General features: G+C 39.3%; 1 protein-coding gene across 2 annotated transcripts in view; it reads left to right on the top strand.

Moving 5' to 3' along the window:
• The window catches only part of RECK (reversion inducing cysteine rich protein with kazal motifs), an 83,415-nt gene that overhangs the window by 24,461 nt on the left and 43,917 nt on the right, over positions 1–15,037 (top strand). Inside the window, exon 1 of one of the 2 annotated variants that reach the window (XM_042243261.2) lies at positions 17–4,162. The exons of the other annotated variant lie outside the window; for it this stretch is intronic. Within the exon in view, the coding sequence (XP_042099195.2) occupies positions 4,022–4,162 (141 nt within the window). The 5' untranslated portion in view covers positions 17–4,021. Of the gene's footprint in view, positions 1–16; positions 4,163–15,037 lie in introns of those variants that run through there. 2 annotated transcript variants of the gene reach the window in all.

Raw genomic sequence — 15,037 nt, 5'->3', positions numbered from 1 at the left:
TGTTTCTCTGAAGACGAATTTCCAAATTAACTGCAGTTCTTATCTGTTCTTATTGAAAAGAGCCTTTCTACAAAGAAGTAAAAGGTCTTTTTTTCTTTGCTCTCTACCACTGAAGTAACTGCTTTAGTTTCTCTTGAACAAAGTGACTAACTGCGACGATTCCTTCTTTTCTCCCACATGATGTCCATGACACTGACACTGTCCACCTCCTGTAGCTTGTCCTCCACTATTTTAGTGTGCTTCCTTCTCTTGTCTGGATTTCTGCATTGACCTAGGAAGTCTGCCAGTATGTGTTGATGAAGGACGGGACAGGAAAGGTAAGAGAGATAATCACTGTCCTATGAGAGAACTACTAAGAGTAGTTTCTCTTTTTCAGTCTCTCCTCCCTTATTTGGCCTTATTAAGCAACTATTAATATCTTCCAAAAATGTACATGTCAAGATGGTTCTTTCACATATATATAAAAATAAAATATATATGTAATATATATGTGTAAAGTATATATATGTTATGTTTACATATGTAAAAAACTGACTGTACGCATTATCAAGATAATTTGAGATTCAATTTGATATTTTGTATGTTATTTAGAAATAAAAAGAGAGGGAGAGGCAAGAGCACTTAAACATGGAAAGAAGGTTCTGCATTATAAACCCCAAATAACAGTCACTCTCATTAGATTGATAAACTCTAGTGTAGACATAATGGCTATTTGTTATAAAGTGAAGTGGGTAACTTTGGTGTAGTGAAACCTATTTTAACTGGATCAGTTGTTTATCAACATGAGAATAGTTTATAAAACATAAAACTAGGTTTTTAGTACCTTTTCCTTAACACTGGAGTGGCCCCTGGAAGTGAACTTCCCCCAAATATGTAAGCTATTACTTTAGGTTTACAATTTTAGGAGTTAACATTTACTCTAAAGGATGAAGTTGCATAATTTGACTAGTGAGTCAGAGAATGAATGGTCATTTTCAAAGGAGCTAATGTTTATCTTTACTGATAAACTGCTGCAGAATCCCCTTTGAGGAGATTTCCTGAGAAATTTATTTAAATGAATAAAGTTTAAAATTTTAATGCCATTTAAGATTACTTTGTTCCAGCTAAGCTAAGATAAACTAGTTAAATGTAAAGCATTTTCATATATGATTTTGCAACATCTGGTTTCTTTTTTACACAAGTCAACAAATATTTATTGAATAGTGAGAGGCAATTTTATTATATTAGAAAGCAAACTTTTGGGAATTCCCTGGCCATCCAGTGAATAGGACTCCGTGCTTCCCCTGCAGGGAGCATGGGTTTCATCCCTGGTTGGGGAACTAAGATCCCACATAGCCACATGGCTTGGCCAAAAATAAATAAAAGTATATGAAAACTTTGGATCAGATCTAGGTTAGAATTATGGTTAAGCTACATATAGCTCAACTTCAAATACTAAAGAATTATATCTAATTGAGTCAAGATAATTAAAATATGTACTGAACACACAAGGACTCAAGGAAATGAGAAAGCAAACTGAGCATGCTGGGATTTATCAGCAGAAACTGCAAAAAGAGAGGCCTGAAAGGATTTATATAATTTGGGTTAGGAGACTGTATTGAAAACATGTTAGCAAACGTGCACATGGCTTATACAGGGGATTAAAAAGAAGATAGGCATATTTAGGGCTGAGAATCTGCTTGGATAGGTAAAGTGGGACCAGATCTTGGAAAAATTATATTTTGGGGGCTCAGTCATTATTAAGTAGAAGGAGATAATAAAGATTCTGTGATAAGAGATCAGCATAACAAGTCCAATATTTTAAAAAGCTTTAAGTCGTAGATATGTGCAAGCTAAGTTTTAGATCCCCCAAATTTCTCTAACTTAGCTAAAAACAAATATGGCCCACAACTAGGATGATAGCAATAGAGTCAAATATTTGGGACTAAATCAAAGGTTTGAAGGTAAGAGTCCATCATTCAGGATTTGTTATGATGAACTGAGTATAGGAGATGATGTTCAGGGAAGTGTAAAAAACAATTAATGAATTGGAAGATAGGACTAAAGAAGCTATATGAAAAAGCAGCACAGTGGGATAGGCTGAAAGAGACGTAAGAGACATAGAGGATATGAGTGTTCTAATTGGAATACTAGAGGAAGGAGAAAAAACACAGGCCCAAGAAGGATCTGGCAGGATTTTTTTTTTTTATATCCATACATTGCAGACATACTTCATAGCCAAAGATCTTAAAAACAGTCAGAAAAAAAAAAGACATTGTCTTCAAAGGAGTTCAACAGCTGACTTTTCAGAGCAACAGAGGAAGCCAGGAACAGTAGAATGATACCTAAAATGTTCTGAGAGAAAATAACTATCATATCCAGCAAAAATATTTTTCAAGAAAGAAGGCAAAATTAAGGTGTTTCTAGACAACAAAGATGGAGAATTGCTGTTACTGGACCGTTTCTAAAAGTCCTTCTCTAAAGGAAGTTCTAAAATATCTATTAATTATTTGAGATGCAAAGGAAAATGAGAACAATAAAAATACAAAGGGACTAAATTAAAACACACAAGTTATATGAAAACAATAGTAATATTGAGTTTTTAAAAAAGAGAGAAAATACACAGCAAAGATAGCATGGGAAGGGATTTTAAAGAAATAGAAGTATATGGAGTGTTAGGTCTTTTTTAAATGTAAAAATCACATATCTCAGAGGTTAAGTTGGACTTCCCAGGTGGCTCAGTGGTAAAGAATCTGCCAGCAATGCAAGAGATGTGGGTTCGATCCCTGAGTCGGAAAGATTCCCTGGAGAAAGAAATGGCAACCCATTCCAGTATTCTTGCCTGGGAAATTCCATGGACAGAGGAGCCTGGTAGACTGCAGTCCATAGGGTCTCAAAGAGTTGGACACGGCTTAGTGACTGAGCATTCACACACACAGAGGTAGTTAGGAATACCAGACTAAAAATGAGAGATCATGCCCAAAGTCAACCACAAAGTAACTCTTGAATCTCAAGAGTGAAGGAAAGCTCTGTGAAAGAGGAAGTGTCGAAAAAAGTGAGAGCTGGTTTTGAAAACTGCATTTTTAGGGAATGGAAAGAGGAGGAGCCATATACTGATCTGACATTTCAGTAGGAGGATCCTTTCTATGTTCATTGAAAATAGTGGATTAAGATATTTCCAAGAAAAAGAGAAATTCTTATTACTGTAAGTGTTCAAGCAAAGATTTACTGGATAAACACACTGTGGAGATTTCTGCAATGGGACAGGAGACTTGGCTAGAGAGTCTGCAGAGACTTGTCTCTGCAGTTCTTTTATTTTGAGTAATACCTGAGAAAGAATACTTCCTTCAGTATTTGAGAGTACTTCTTTCAGAATCACACCCATTTGGTTAAGAGTTGCCAGGATCAACCAGTAGCTTGATAACTCTGTCATGGACATGTTCAAGTGTCACAGGCATGCTCAGTTCTAGGTTCACCATATGTTTTCACAAACTTGGTCTTAACCCACCTAGAAGTATTGATCAGGCCACGACTATTCATGTGTGATGTTAGACCAGGGATGACATTTAAAATATTCAACAACTAGAATGAAAGCACTAATAATCAGAATAGATGCTGGATATAAAGTAGAGCCATACAAGTTTAGCCACACTAGGGCAAATTGGCTGATTAGAACTAAAGTAAAAACGTAGTCATATTTTCCAGGAGGTGTGAAACTTTATGCATAGTCTTTGTCTACAGGCTAGCTGAAAACATTTTCACCAAGATGGTGGTTAAAAACAAAAACTGGTTGTTGGTAGTTATTTTCTTAAATGTCAGATTAAACATCAAGATGATGTGAGGCTGATGTATTTCCAGAGAAGTGGCAATGTCTCTAACATGATGAGACAAATTTTAGTTTTAGGTTCTTAAACCTGTGTCATGCCTTTATGTCAGACCTTACCTGCCATTCTCTTAACATAATGGCCATAAATCTATATACCTTTCCATTTTCTGCATGAACCACTGAAATACAGTGTTGCAAATTTATCATCAGACTTTTATGTTTTTACTTGTTTATTCCTTCTTTCACAGATCCTTCTCTATGCTTTTCTTTATATTCTTTTCAGAAATACAATTTTCAATTCTCTATTTTCTTCCTAGCTTCCTTCACTCATTATTTGATGTTATTTCATTAAGAAAGGTAAGAAACTATAAAGGAAAGCCAGAAGAAGATATTTTTGTGAGGATTTTTTTTTAAGTTAAGCCATTTAAAGTTTTAAACTAAATTGTTGCTAAAGAAAACTAAAATAATGCTATGTCCTGGGACTCTGGTTCTGTGGGAATACTGAGGTAAATTTAAGACTCTGAGGATGTTAAAAAAAGGCTCTAAAAACCACAAGAACAAAGATGGTCAGCCTTGTGAGTTCCAAGCTCAGTTCTGTCAACAATGTCCTATGAACACACAGCTAAATGCATAAGAGAAGAGTGCAGGTATGTGTTAAATTTCATTTTATTTGTTTTAGTATTCACATGTTCAGAATTCAAAACAGTATACAATAAAGTCTCTTTCTTACCTCTTATACCACAGCCACCCAGTTCCTAAAGTCACCAGAGACACTTTATGCACATGAAAGTAAATATGTACACGTAGTTCTTTTCCGCCCTTCTGTAGACAAATGGTAGCTTACCACACACTTCATGGTACCCCTGGATGCCACTGTTTGGTGCATATTTATGTATGTCTGTATGGTATATAGTGTATCACCAGGAAATGTCACAATAAATATTCTGCTTTAAATATTTCTATTTTAATTTTATTTTGTTCCTTTTCTCTCAAATTAACTTTGATTCTAGATTTACTACCAGAAGCATAAAGGAAAAGGGATGAAAAAATAGCTCCCAAAATTTAGAGCTGGGAGGGCAGGGACCAGCAGTATTCTCTGGACAGCTCGAGGCCTTCTGTGCCTCGGTGTGATTGGATCTGTGCTGCAGTAGTTCCAAGAATACAGTAGGCCTTCTTGAATGGCAGATGACAGCCTAGGCTGTGGACAGTTGACTTTGGGGAATTTTAACAATAAGAGTCATGTGATTACTTTGCCTCAGCAGAGCCTTCAGCACCTAAATGTAAAGCTTTTTTTAGTTAGTACCAAGGAAACTCCGAGGATTGTCAGAATATAATAAATAGAAGATGGTGGATGGGAGGCTTTGTAATGGTAAAATGCTCTACAGGTATGCTGTATGGGACTAGATTTGAGCCGTTACCTGCAGCTGATGAGCTCCAAAAAGAGCGAAACCTATTAGGTCCTGCAGTACTGGCTTAAGACAGTATAAAATCTTGATTATTCTCCATTTGTATGCTCTTTGGTTTTGTCATATTTTGTATTGTGGAAGGGAATAGCTCCCATTTAGTCTGTTGAGCTTATATATTTCCTCTTTAGTCCATTCTTCTCAGAAGTGAACTGAATGAGACAATCCCCAAAGGGAAATCTGCTCAAGTCTGATTAGATTATGACCCCATCTAATCTAAATGGCCAGGTTTTTCTATCTAGGCAACCTCATCTACTGCTGTAAAAGTGCTGCACTCAATATCCCAGCAAATTTGGAAAACTCAGCAATGGCCACAGGACTGGAAAAATCAGTTTTCATTCCAGTCCCAAAGAAAGGCAATGCCAAAGAATGCTCAAACTACTGCACAGTTGCACTCATCTCACATGCTAGTAAAGTAATGCTCAAAATTCTCCAAGCCAGGCTTCAGCAGTATGTGACCCATGGACTTCCAGGTGTTCAAGCTGGATTTAGAAAAGGAAGAGGAACCAGAGATCAAGTTGCCAACATCTGCTGTATTATCAAAAGAGCAAGAGAGTTCCAGAAAAACATCGACTTCTGCTTTCTTGACTATGCCAAAGCCTTTGACTTTGTGGATCACCACAAACTCTGGAAAATTCTGAAAGAGATGGGAATACCAGACCACCTTACCTGCCTCTTGAGAAATCTATATGCAGGTCAGGAAGCAACAAATTAGAACTGGACATGGAAAAACAGACTGGTTCCAGATCGGGAAAGGAGTACGTCAAGGCTGTATACTGTCACCCTCCTTATTTAACTTATATGCAGAGTACATCACAAGAAACCCTGGGCCGGATGAAGCACAAGCTGGAATCAGCATTACCGGGAGAAATATCAATAACCTCAGATATGCAGATGACACCACCCTTATGGCAAAAAGCGAAGAACTAAAGAGCCTCTTGAAAGTGAAAGAGGAGAGTGAAAAAACTGGCTTAAAACTCAACATTCAGAAAACGAAGATCATGGCATCTGGTCCCATCACTTCATGGGAGATAGATGGGGAAACAGTGGGAACAGTGCAAACTTTATTTTGGGGGGCTCCAAAATCACTGCAGATGGTGACTGCAGCCATGAAATTAAAAGACACTCCTTGGGAGAAAAGTTATGACCAACCTACACAACGTATTAAAAAGCAGAGACATTACTTTGCCAACAAAGGTCCGTCTAGTCAAGGCTATGGTTTTTCCAGTAGTCATGTATGGATTTGAGAGTTGGACTATAAAGAAAGCTGAGTGCTGAAGAATTGATCCTTTTGAACTGTGGTATTGGAGAAGACTCTTGAGAGTCCTTTGGACTGCAAGGAGATCCAACCAGTCCATCCTAAAGGAAATCAGTCCTGAATATTCCTTGGAAGCACTAATGTTGAAGCTGAAACTCTAATATTTTGGCCACCTGATGTGAAGAACTGACTCATTGGAAAATAACCTGATGCTGGGAAAGATTGAAAGCAGGAGGCAAAGGGATGACAGAGGATGAGATGGTTGGATGGAATCACCAATTCAGTGGACATGAGTTTGAGTAAACTCCGGGAGTTGGTGATGGAACAGGGAGGCCTGGCGTGCTGCAGTCCATGGTGTTGCGAAGAGTTGGACACAACTGAGCAACTGAACTGAACTGAATCTCATCTACCTTGATTGCTTTGATTGCCCCAATAAATCAGCCAAACTAATTTATCTCCCCTACCTCTCCTTCCCTCCACCCTACTGCTACACAACACCACACATACACTCATCCCCAGACAAAAACTTACCATCTTTCTTATATTCCTCACTTGGTTGTTCAAGTACAGTCCTCCCAGATACACGAACTAAAAACCTAAGAGGTATTGTCTACTATTTCTTCTTTCTCACCACTTCCCACAAAAACAACAACTAGCCATAAAACCCTAAAGATTTGCCTGTGGAATATGTCTTAAATGGGCCTCCTTTCCAGACCCTCAGTTATAGCCTGTTTTAGGCCTTTATACCACTTTGGGGAGCTACTACAATAGCTGCCCAGGTAGCTTCCCTATCTCTACTTTCTCCTCTTTTTTTTTTTACTATCTCCATTTCTTCTAGGTGACCTCTTTAAATACCAGATATGGTCATATCACTCCCTTCCTTGAAATTTTTCAGTGGCTCACCCATAAGATACAGTTCATGTTCCTCAACCTGGTGTACTTAAGCTTTTCTTGGTCCTAAATCTTCCCTCCTTGACAGTTCTGCAGGTTACTGCTTATACTTCCCAGACTGGCTGTGTGTTTTCTTAGTTAGTTGTGGTTGTACCACCCATTGTCCTGGAATTCCTGCTCCCTGAATCCATCTTATCGTTCCCATCCATTACTAGGCTAGAGCGAACTCCTACCTGCTAGGGAGAACTGGTCAGTTGTTAAATACTCAGGAATTTTGCAAGCCAGTTTTTAACTTGAAAAGCAGCCATGTTGGGGGTATTTATGCCACACGTATCAGCAAATATTACAAATCAGAACTCCCTTTTACCCGCACACCTGTGAAATCCCACCCCACCACAGAATGCCAAAACCCCTATCCAAATTCTGGCTTAGATGGTACCTCTTTAAAATCTTGTCTACTCAGCCCTCTTCCCTCCACAGTCAAAAATATTAGTTGCTATTTATAAACACTTTAGGAGAAGGCAATGGCAACCCACTCCAGTACTCTTGCCTGGCAAATCCCATGGATGGAGGAGCCTGGTAGGCTGCAGTCCATGGGGTCGCTAGGAGTCAGACACAACTGAGCGACTTCACTTTTGCTTTTCACTTTCATGCATTGGAGAAGGAAGTGGCAACCCACTCCAGTGTTCTTGCCTGGAGAATCCCAGGGACGGAGGAGTCTGGTGAGCTGCCATCTGTGGGGTCGCACAGGGTTGGACAGGACTGAAGCGACTTAGCAGCAGCAGCATAAACACTTTGCATACTTTAGCATTTTGTCACCTTATAGTGTAGCTCTTTGTTTGTGTGTCACTTTTTTAATGCTAATCGCCTGAGTTCCTATGGGCAGAGTCCATGTCTCACTTTTCTTTGCATCTGTCATTCATTCATTCCTTCAATGTTCATTGAGTTGATACATTTCATATGTACCAGGCACTGTTCTCAGAGTGCAAAGATGGAAGGATCATTGTACTCTGAGAACAGTAAGAAGTCCATAGCCTAGTCCTTGGGAGGAGGGAAATTCAAATAGTCCATTATAATACAAATCCAAGTACATTGCTAGAAGTCTGTATAAGACACCTTGAAGCCTGGAGGAAAAAAATCCTGCCCAGGGTAATGAGGAAGTCTTCACAGAGCAGGTAAGACTTAAAGGATGAACAGAAATTTGTTGCCTGTAAATAGGTTCTACAGTTAGTACTTTTATAGATAGAATTTTTAATAGAAAATTTTCCCACTCTGGACAGTACACAAGGTTCTTTGTTTCAGAGTAAATAGCAGTTTTATGTGAAAACTCTGTGTAAATGTCTATGAATTAGTCATTCTTTGAATGAGCAGAGAAAGCACTGAATACTGTATCTGTAATCACAGTCATGTTGTGTAGCAAGCCATCCCTAAACCCCATAGCCTAGAACCATAACAATTTATTATTTCTCATGCATTTAGGCAGTTCTGATTTGAGCAAGCTGGGCCCACTTATGCTTCTGCCGTCACCTGGCAAATCAGCCAGGGCCTGGCTGGTTTAGGATGCTCTTGGCTAAGTCAGCTCAGCTCCCTTCCACAAGTCTCTCCCAGCGCTCTCACAGCCTGGCTCAGACAAGTTCCCATGGTGGTGGCCCAAGCCCAAGAGAGGAAGTGAAACCTGCAAGTATTGATATATGTGCAGGCCTCTACTTTCCTCTTGGAGAAGTCAATGGCACCCCACTCCAGCACTCTTGCCTGGAAAATCCCATGGATGGAGGAGCCTGGTAGGCTGCAGTCCATGGGGTCGCTAAGAGTCCGGCACGACTGAGTGACTACACTTTCACTTTTCACTTTCATGCATTGGAGAAGGAAGTGGCAACCCACTCCAGTGTTCTTGCCTGGAGAATCCCAGGAATGGGGGAGCCTGGTGGGCTGCCATCTGTGGGGTCGCAGAGTCTGACACGACTGAAGTGACTTAGCAGCTACTTTCCTCACACTTACTGCTGTCCCCTTAACTAAAGCAAATCACATGATTAAGTCCAGAGTTAGTGTGAGAGAAAAAGACACAGAGAAGTGTGATAAATTGAAAGCGTTGCTGCAGTCAGTCTGCCACAGACACATACTCCATGTAAGCTCTCTTCTAGACCTTGTGTTACTCTGCAGGTGTTATAGTACTTGCCAGTGAATTTGCTTACTCTGTGGTAATCATGAACAAACTTCTCTGAGCAGTCTAGACCCGTTAATCTTAGTTTAGGGTCTCATTTTTTCCCCACTATTGAAATGACATTATTTGAAATGCTGAAGAAATTGAAGAATCACTTGTTTAGTGATGTCCATGTCGCATTAAGGGGCTTTCCTGGTGGCTCAGCAGTAAAGAATCCACCTGCCAATGCAGGAGAGACAGGTCCAATCCCTGGGTCAGCAAGATCCCCTGTCGGGGGAAATGGCAACCCGCTCCAGTATTCTTGCCTGGGAAATCCCATGGACAGAGGAGCGTGATGGGTTACAGTCCATAAGGTCACAAAAGTGTCAGCCATGACTTAGTGACTAAACAGCAACAATGTCATATTAAACTCCTTTACATGTTCTAGTCACTTAGATTTTTTTTTTCACTAAAAAGCCATGGTGTCCACAACAAGGAGAAAACATCTTGTAGAGGTTTAAAAAAACATGTTTTTAAAGTTCCATTGTTGGGGAATTCCCTGCGATCTGGTGGTCAGGACTCAGTGCTTTCACTGCTGTGGCCCAGGTTCAATCCCTGGTCAGGGAACTAAGATCCCGCAAGCTGTGTGGTGTGACCCAAAAAAAAGGTCAATTATTTAATCTCTGATTTAATATTTAATAAGCTAGATTTTTCATGCAAAACTTCAAACTGGGAGAAATCTCAGTCCATCTGTGCAAAGCAAACTGATATTATTTATTGAGGCCTTAGGAACAAAACAGCCCCTTTTACTTTTAACTAGTAGCCTTGGGAATAGGAAACATTAACATCTCATAGAATGTGTTCTTTTGGGTCTTTCTCCAGAAGTGACTAAAATATCTAAGATTCAAACTTGATTTTGTTTGTTTTTAATAAGATTCATACGATCCTTGTTTTTTTTTGTTTTTATCATCATCATTGGTGAGAATGGGGAAGGGAGCTGGGGGGACCAGTTATAGTAGAAGGGCAGTGGGACAGAGACAGGATTGAGACAAGTGGACAAATGGAGAAATGTTAGAAGGGGTCACTGAAGTGGAAAAGCAGGTTACCAGGTCAAAAATAAATCTACAGAGCTAACTTATGAACAAGAAGCTGAAGCTGCAGAATGTGCCTCCTACTTGGACCCCAAAAGGAAGGTTGATGTGACATGAACGATCACATAGGGTTCTTGTTGATTTCACTCTGTATCTTAGTTTTTCTGCTAGGTTTGCCCACAGGTTACCTGCTCCCAGTACTAGGTGGAAGGGCTTATTGCAGTTCTCAAAAACCATTGAAGGCCGGGCAGGGAACTAGTTAACGAAAGCAGCTACCTGAAGAAAGACTTCATGTTCAAAAATTTTTAAAGGATATAATAACCAAGAAGATTATTTTTTTCACAATTTAAGATGTTGATTTTAAAAACAGAGACTGTTAAAATAGATCACTCTATGGACATAAATTCAGCTTTGCATTGGCTACTTTCAAAATAATCCAAAGTCTTCTCACAGGATAGTGTCATAGGAGAGCACAAGCGGAGCACTCTGGGTTCTAGCCCCAGCTCTGCCCTTTGCTTACTGTATATATCTGTCTCTCCAGCTATACCATGAAGGCTTTGGGACTTGAGGATCTTTCGGGACACTGTCAACTCCCACATGCTGGCTTGTTCTTTGGGTCTCTGAGGTTGTGGTAGGTTCTCACCTCAGTTACCCTTTAATTTTGATCTCTTCTAGTGTAAAATGAGTGGGGTGGGGGGGGGTGTTTATATGGGTATAGTATTTGTGGCAGGAGGTCAACAGACTCCATACAAACCCAAGTATAAACCCTCAGTTACTGCCTGCTTTTGCCACTAGATGGCGATCCGATATTTGATCCGATCACCAGACTTAAGACTTGACTTTAGCCAAGACCTCCAAGATTGACGGTTTAAAGAAATGAAGAAACTGTAAGCCAGTGCTGCACCTCATGTGTGTCCTAAGCCCTGTCAAACTAACCAGTAGTAGTTTAAGCAGTGAAGGGCTTCCCTGGTAGCTCAGCGGTAAAGAATCCACCTGCTACTGTTGGAGACCGGGATTTAATCCCTGGGTCAGGTAGATCCCCTGGAGAAGGAAAAGCAACCCACTTCAGTATTCTTGCCTGGGAAATCTCATGGACAAAGAAGCCTGGCAGGCTACAGTCCATGGGGTTGCAAAGAGTCAGACATGACTTAGCAACTGAACAACAATAAGCAGTAAAAATGTAGAGTTACTGGAACTCCTCTGGCAGTCCAGTGGTTAAGACTCTATGCTTATAATGCAGGAAACACAGATATGATCCCAGACCAAGGAACTAAGATCCCACATGCTGTGTGCCCCCCGCCAAAGAAAAAGTTACCTATAGTTTTTATACTTTAGGTGTAGTTACATGCGGTTAAGAATCTTATCAAAGAGAAGGATATGATAAAATCATGATGTATATAAAGTAAGCAACAGAGAATTGATGAATTTATCAAATACCAGTATACTTGAATGAAGGACCATTCTTTTATTTTCTAAGTTTTTAATTTTATATTTTTATGGAAGTATAGTTGAATTACAGTGTTGTGTTACTGCTATACAGCAAAAGTGACTCAGTTATACATGTATATACATTCTTTTTCCCATTATGGCTTATCACTGAATATTGAATATAGTTTCGGTGTGCTATACAGTAGGACCTTGTTTATCAATTCTGTATATACCAGTTTGCATCTGCTAATCTCAAACTCCCAATCCAGCCCTCTCCCACACTCTCCCTCTTGGCAGCCACCAGTCTATTCTCTGCAAGGAACATTCTTTGAAACCTTAAAATTGATAAAGATGTAAATATGTTATTAACACTAGAGGTGCTGCCTTGCAGAAATATGAAAGTTCATATTTCTTTAATTCAGTAAGTTAGAGTAACTGTATGCATGAAGGGTCTTTCAGTGAACATTAAGAGAAATGAGAAATGCTTAGGGAATATCTCTGAGCTCTGGATGTGACATCAAGAGAGACATCTGAGTCCTTCTATGTCAGGGGTTAGCAAACTTTGTGAAGAGTCAGATAGCAAATATTTTAGGCTTATAGACCATTGTAGGCTTACTGTCCATTCAACTCTGCCATTATTGTGTGAGGTAGCCATATATAATATGTAAATGAGTGTGGCTGTGTTCTAATAAAATTATTTACAAAAACAGGCAGTGATCAAGATTTGGCCCATGTGCCATAGTTTGCTGACCCATTTGTGGGTGAAAGCTAGGGTTCATAAGTATTTCTCCTTTCTAGACTTCAGTCGTTGGCTTCTGTCAAATAAGGAATTGGATTAGATGATTAGTGTCTCTCGCTGAAGCTAAATGATCCACAAGAGTGACCCAGAGTGGTATTTCTTTTAAGATCGAGGTTTTTAAAAATCAAGCTTGAACAAGTTTGTAAGTTTCTAGAGCAGGATTTCTCAACCTTCACACAGTTGACATCTGGAGCTGGATAGTCCTTTGTTGTAGGGGGGCTGTCCTGCACATTGTCGGATGTCTCCCAGCACCTCTAGACTCCTCTACCTGCTAGATGTCAGTTCAGTAGTGCACCCCAACTCCATGAGTTATGACAACCAAAAATGTCTCTAGACATTGTCAGATGTTCCCTGGGAAACACAATCACCTCCACTTCAGAACTACAGCTCTAGAGAATTTAAGAATAACTGGAAGAAGAACAAAAATGGAAATCAGGCTGTGCAACCTGCGTGCAATCAGGGTGGCCACCAAGATAATAACCATACTTCCTTAGGAACAAGACCAAAAAAGCTAAAACCTAGAGGAACAACCGGCATATTAGAAGGAGAAAGACAATGAGAATTTTATTGACCCAATCAAGAAGGGCTGGAAAGTTTGTAACAGATGACTTTTTAATATTGATTTAGATCATTTTATTGAAGGTGTTCCTAAAACCATTGAACCAAAATAGAGGGCTACCTATAATAGGTAGCTGAAAAGTTAAACTAAAACACAGAAACATGGATGAAGAGAAATATAAAAAAGACCACTACTAAATAATACTAAGAATACTTACTTTTCACTATTTTATATTGTTTGATGAGGCCTCTAGCTGAAAGAAGTCATACTGAGTGAATTTATTGACCCTTATCTATGGGTCCTAGTATTTTGTTTTGCTTTGGATAAGTCAAAGTGTGGTTTATTCCTATAGTAGAATATTATTTAGTAGAGAAAATGCATCACAGCTTCATACAACTGCATAGATGGATCCTTGAAGCTAAGTTTTAAATGTCAGTAAAGCTAATCCTTTAATAAGTCCAGATCATATAGCCAGCTTGGAAGTTAGTTACAATTAAAAGCCAAAATCATCTGTATTCATTAATAAGGGTGCCCTTGATTTCTGTCTGCCTTCTATTTATACCCATATGCTTTCAAACTGTGGTGCTGGAAAAGACTCTTGGATAGCAAAGAGATCAAACTAGTCAATCCTAAAGAAGATCAACCCTGAATATTCATTGGAAGGACTGATACAGAAGCTCCAATACTTGGGCCACCTGATGCAAAGAGCCAAATCATTGGAAAAGACCCTGATTCTAGGAAGGATTGAAGGCAGGAGAAGGGGCAACAGAGGATGAGATGGTTGAATGGCATCACCAACTCAGTTCACGTGAATCTGAGCAAACTTCAGGAGATAGAGAATGACAGGGAATCCTGGCATGCTACAGTACATGGGATCACAAAGAGTCAAGACACAACTTAGGGACTGAACAACAACATATTCTTTTAAGAATTCATCCTCTTCCAAATGTGAGTGATATTAATCTTAGCCAACAAGCCCCGATCATTCGACTCACTTTGTACAAGAAATTTTTTTGTCTTGTTTCTTATTTTCCTTACTTTAAGCCAGGGTGATGTTTTCTAAACAGTGATCTAAGAGATCTAGAAACGTTAATTGTCGTCTCAGGTTCTAGTTTTGACTTGCTCTGTGACTTGGGGCTGTCTCTTCCTTGCTGAGGAAATGTTTTATTTATCTGTAAAGTAGTAGAGAGATCCCCCAACTCTGGTCCTTAGGATGGCTATACAGGAATCATCTTCGAGGGCTTGTTTAAAACTTAGATTTCTGTGCTTCGTTCCTGATTTCAGTTCCGTAGTCTAGGGTAAAGTCTAGGAAGCCCGGGTGAGTCTAGTGTATGGCCATGTTTGAGTATAATTAGAAGTGATCTGTAAGGTCCTTTCAACTCTTAAAATACTGTGGTTATATGAAATATATTAATGTATTTCCCTAAATATCCTTTATTATTTTCTAAAAGCTTTTTTATATTCTGCAAGAAGTAATTGAGATTACTACATGGTAGTTTCCCCCTAATATGTTCATTGGTACAGTTTTACATAAACTTGGTTTGCTGTAATGTGGTCAACTTATGGCTTGGGTGATAATCTTGATCCACAAAATGTGTTTGAA

The sequence above is a fragment of the Ovis aries genome, chromosome 2 (assembly GCF_016772045.2).
Source record: "Ovis aries strain OAR_USU_Benz2616 breed Rambouillet chromosome 2, ARS-UI_Ramb_v3.0, whole genome shotgun sequence".
Classification (NCBI taxonomy): Eukaryota; Metazoa; Chordata; class Mammalia; order Artiodactyla; family Bovidae; genus Ovis; species Ovis aries.
This window is presented reverse-complemented; position numbering and strand designations above follow the sequence as displayed.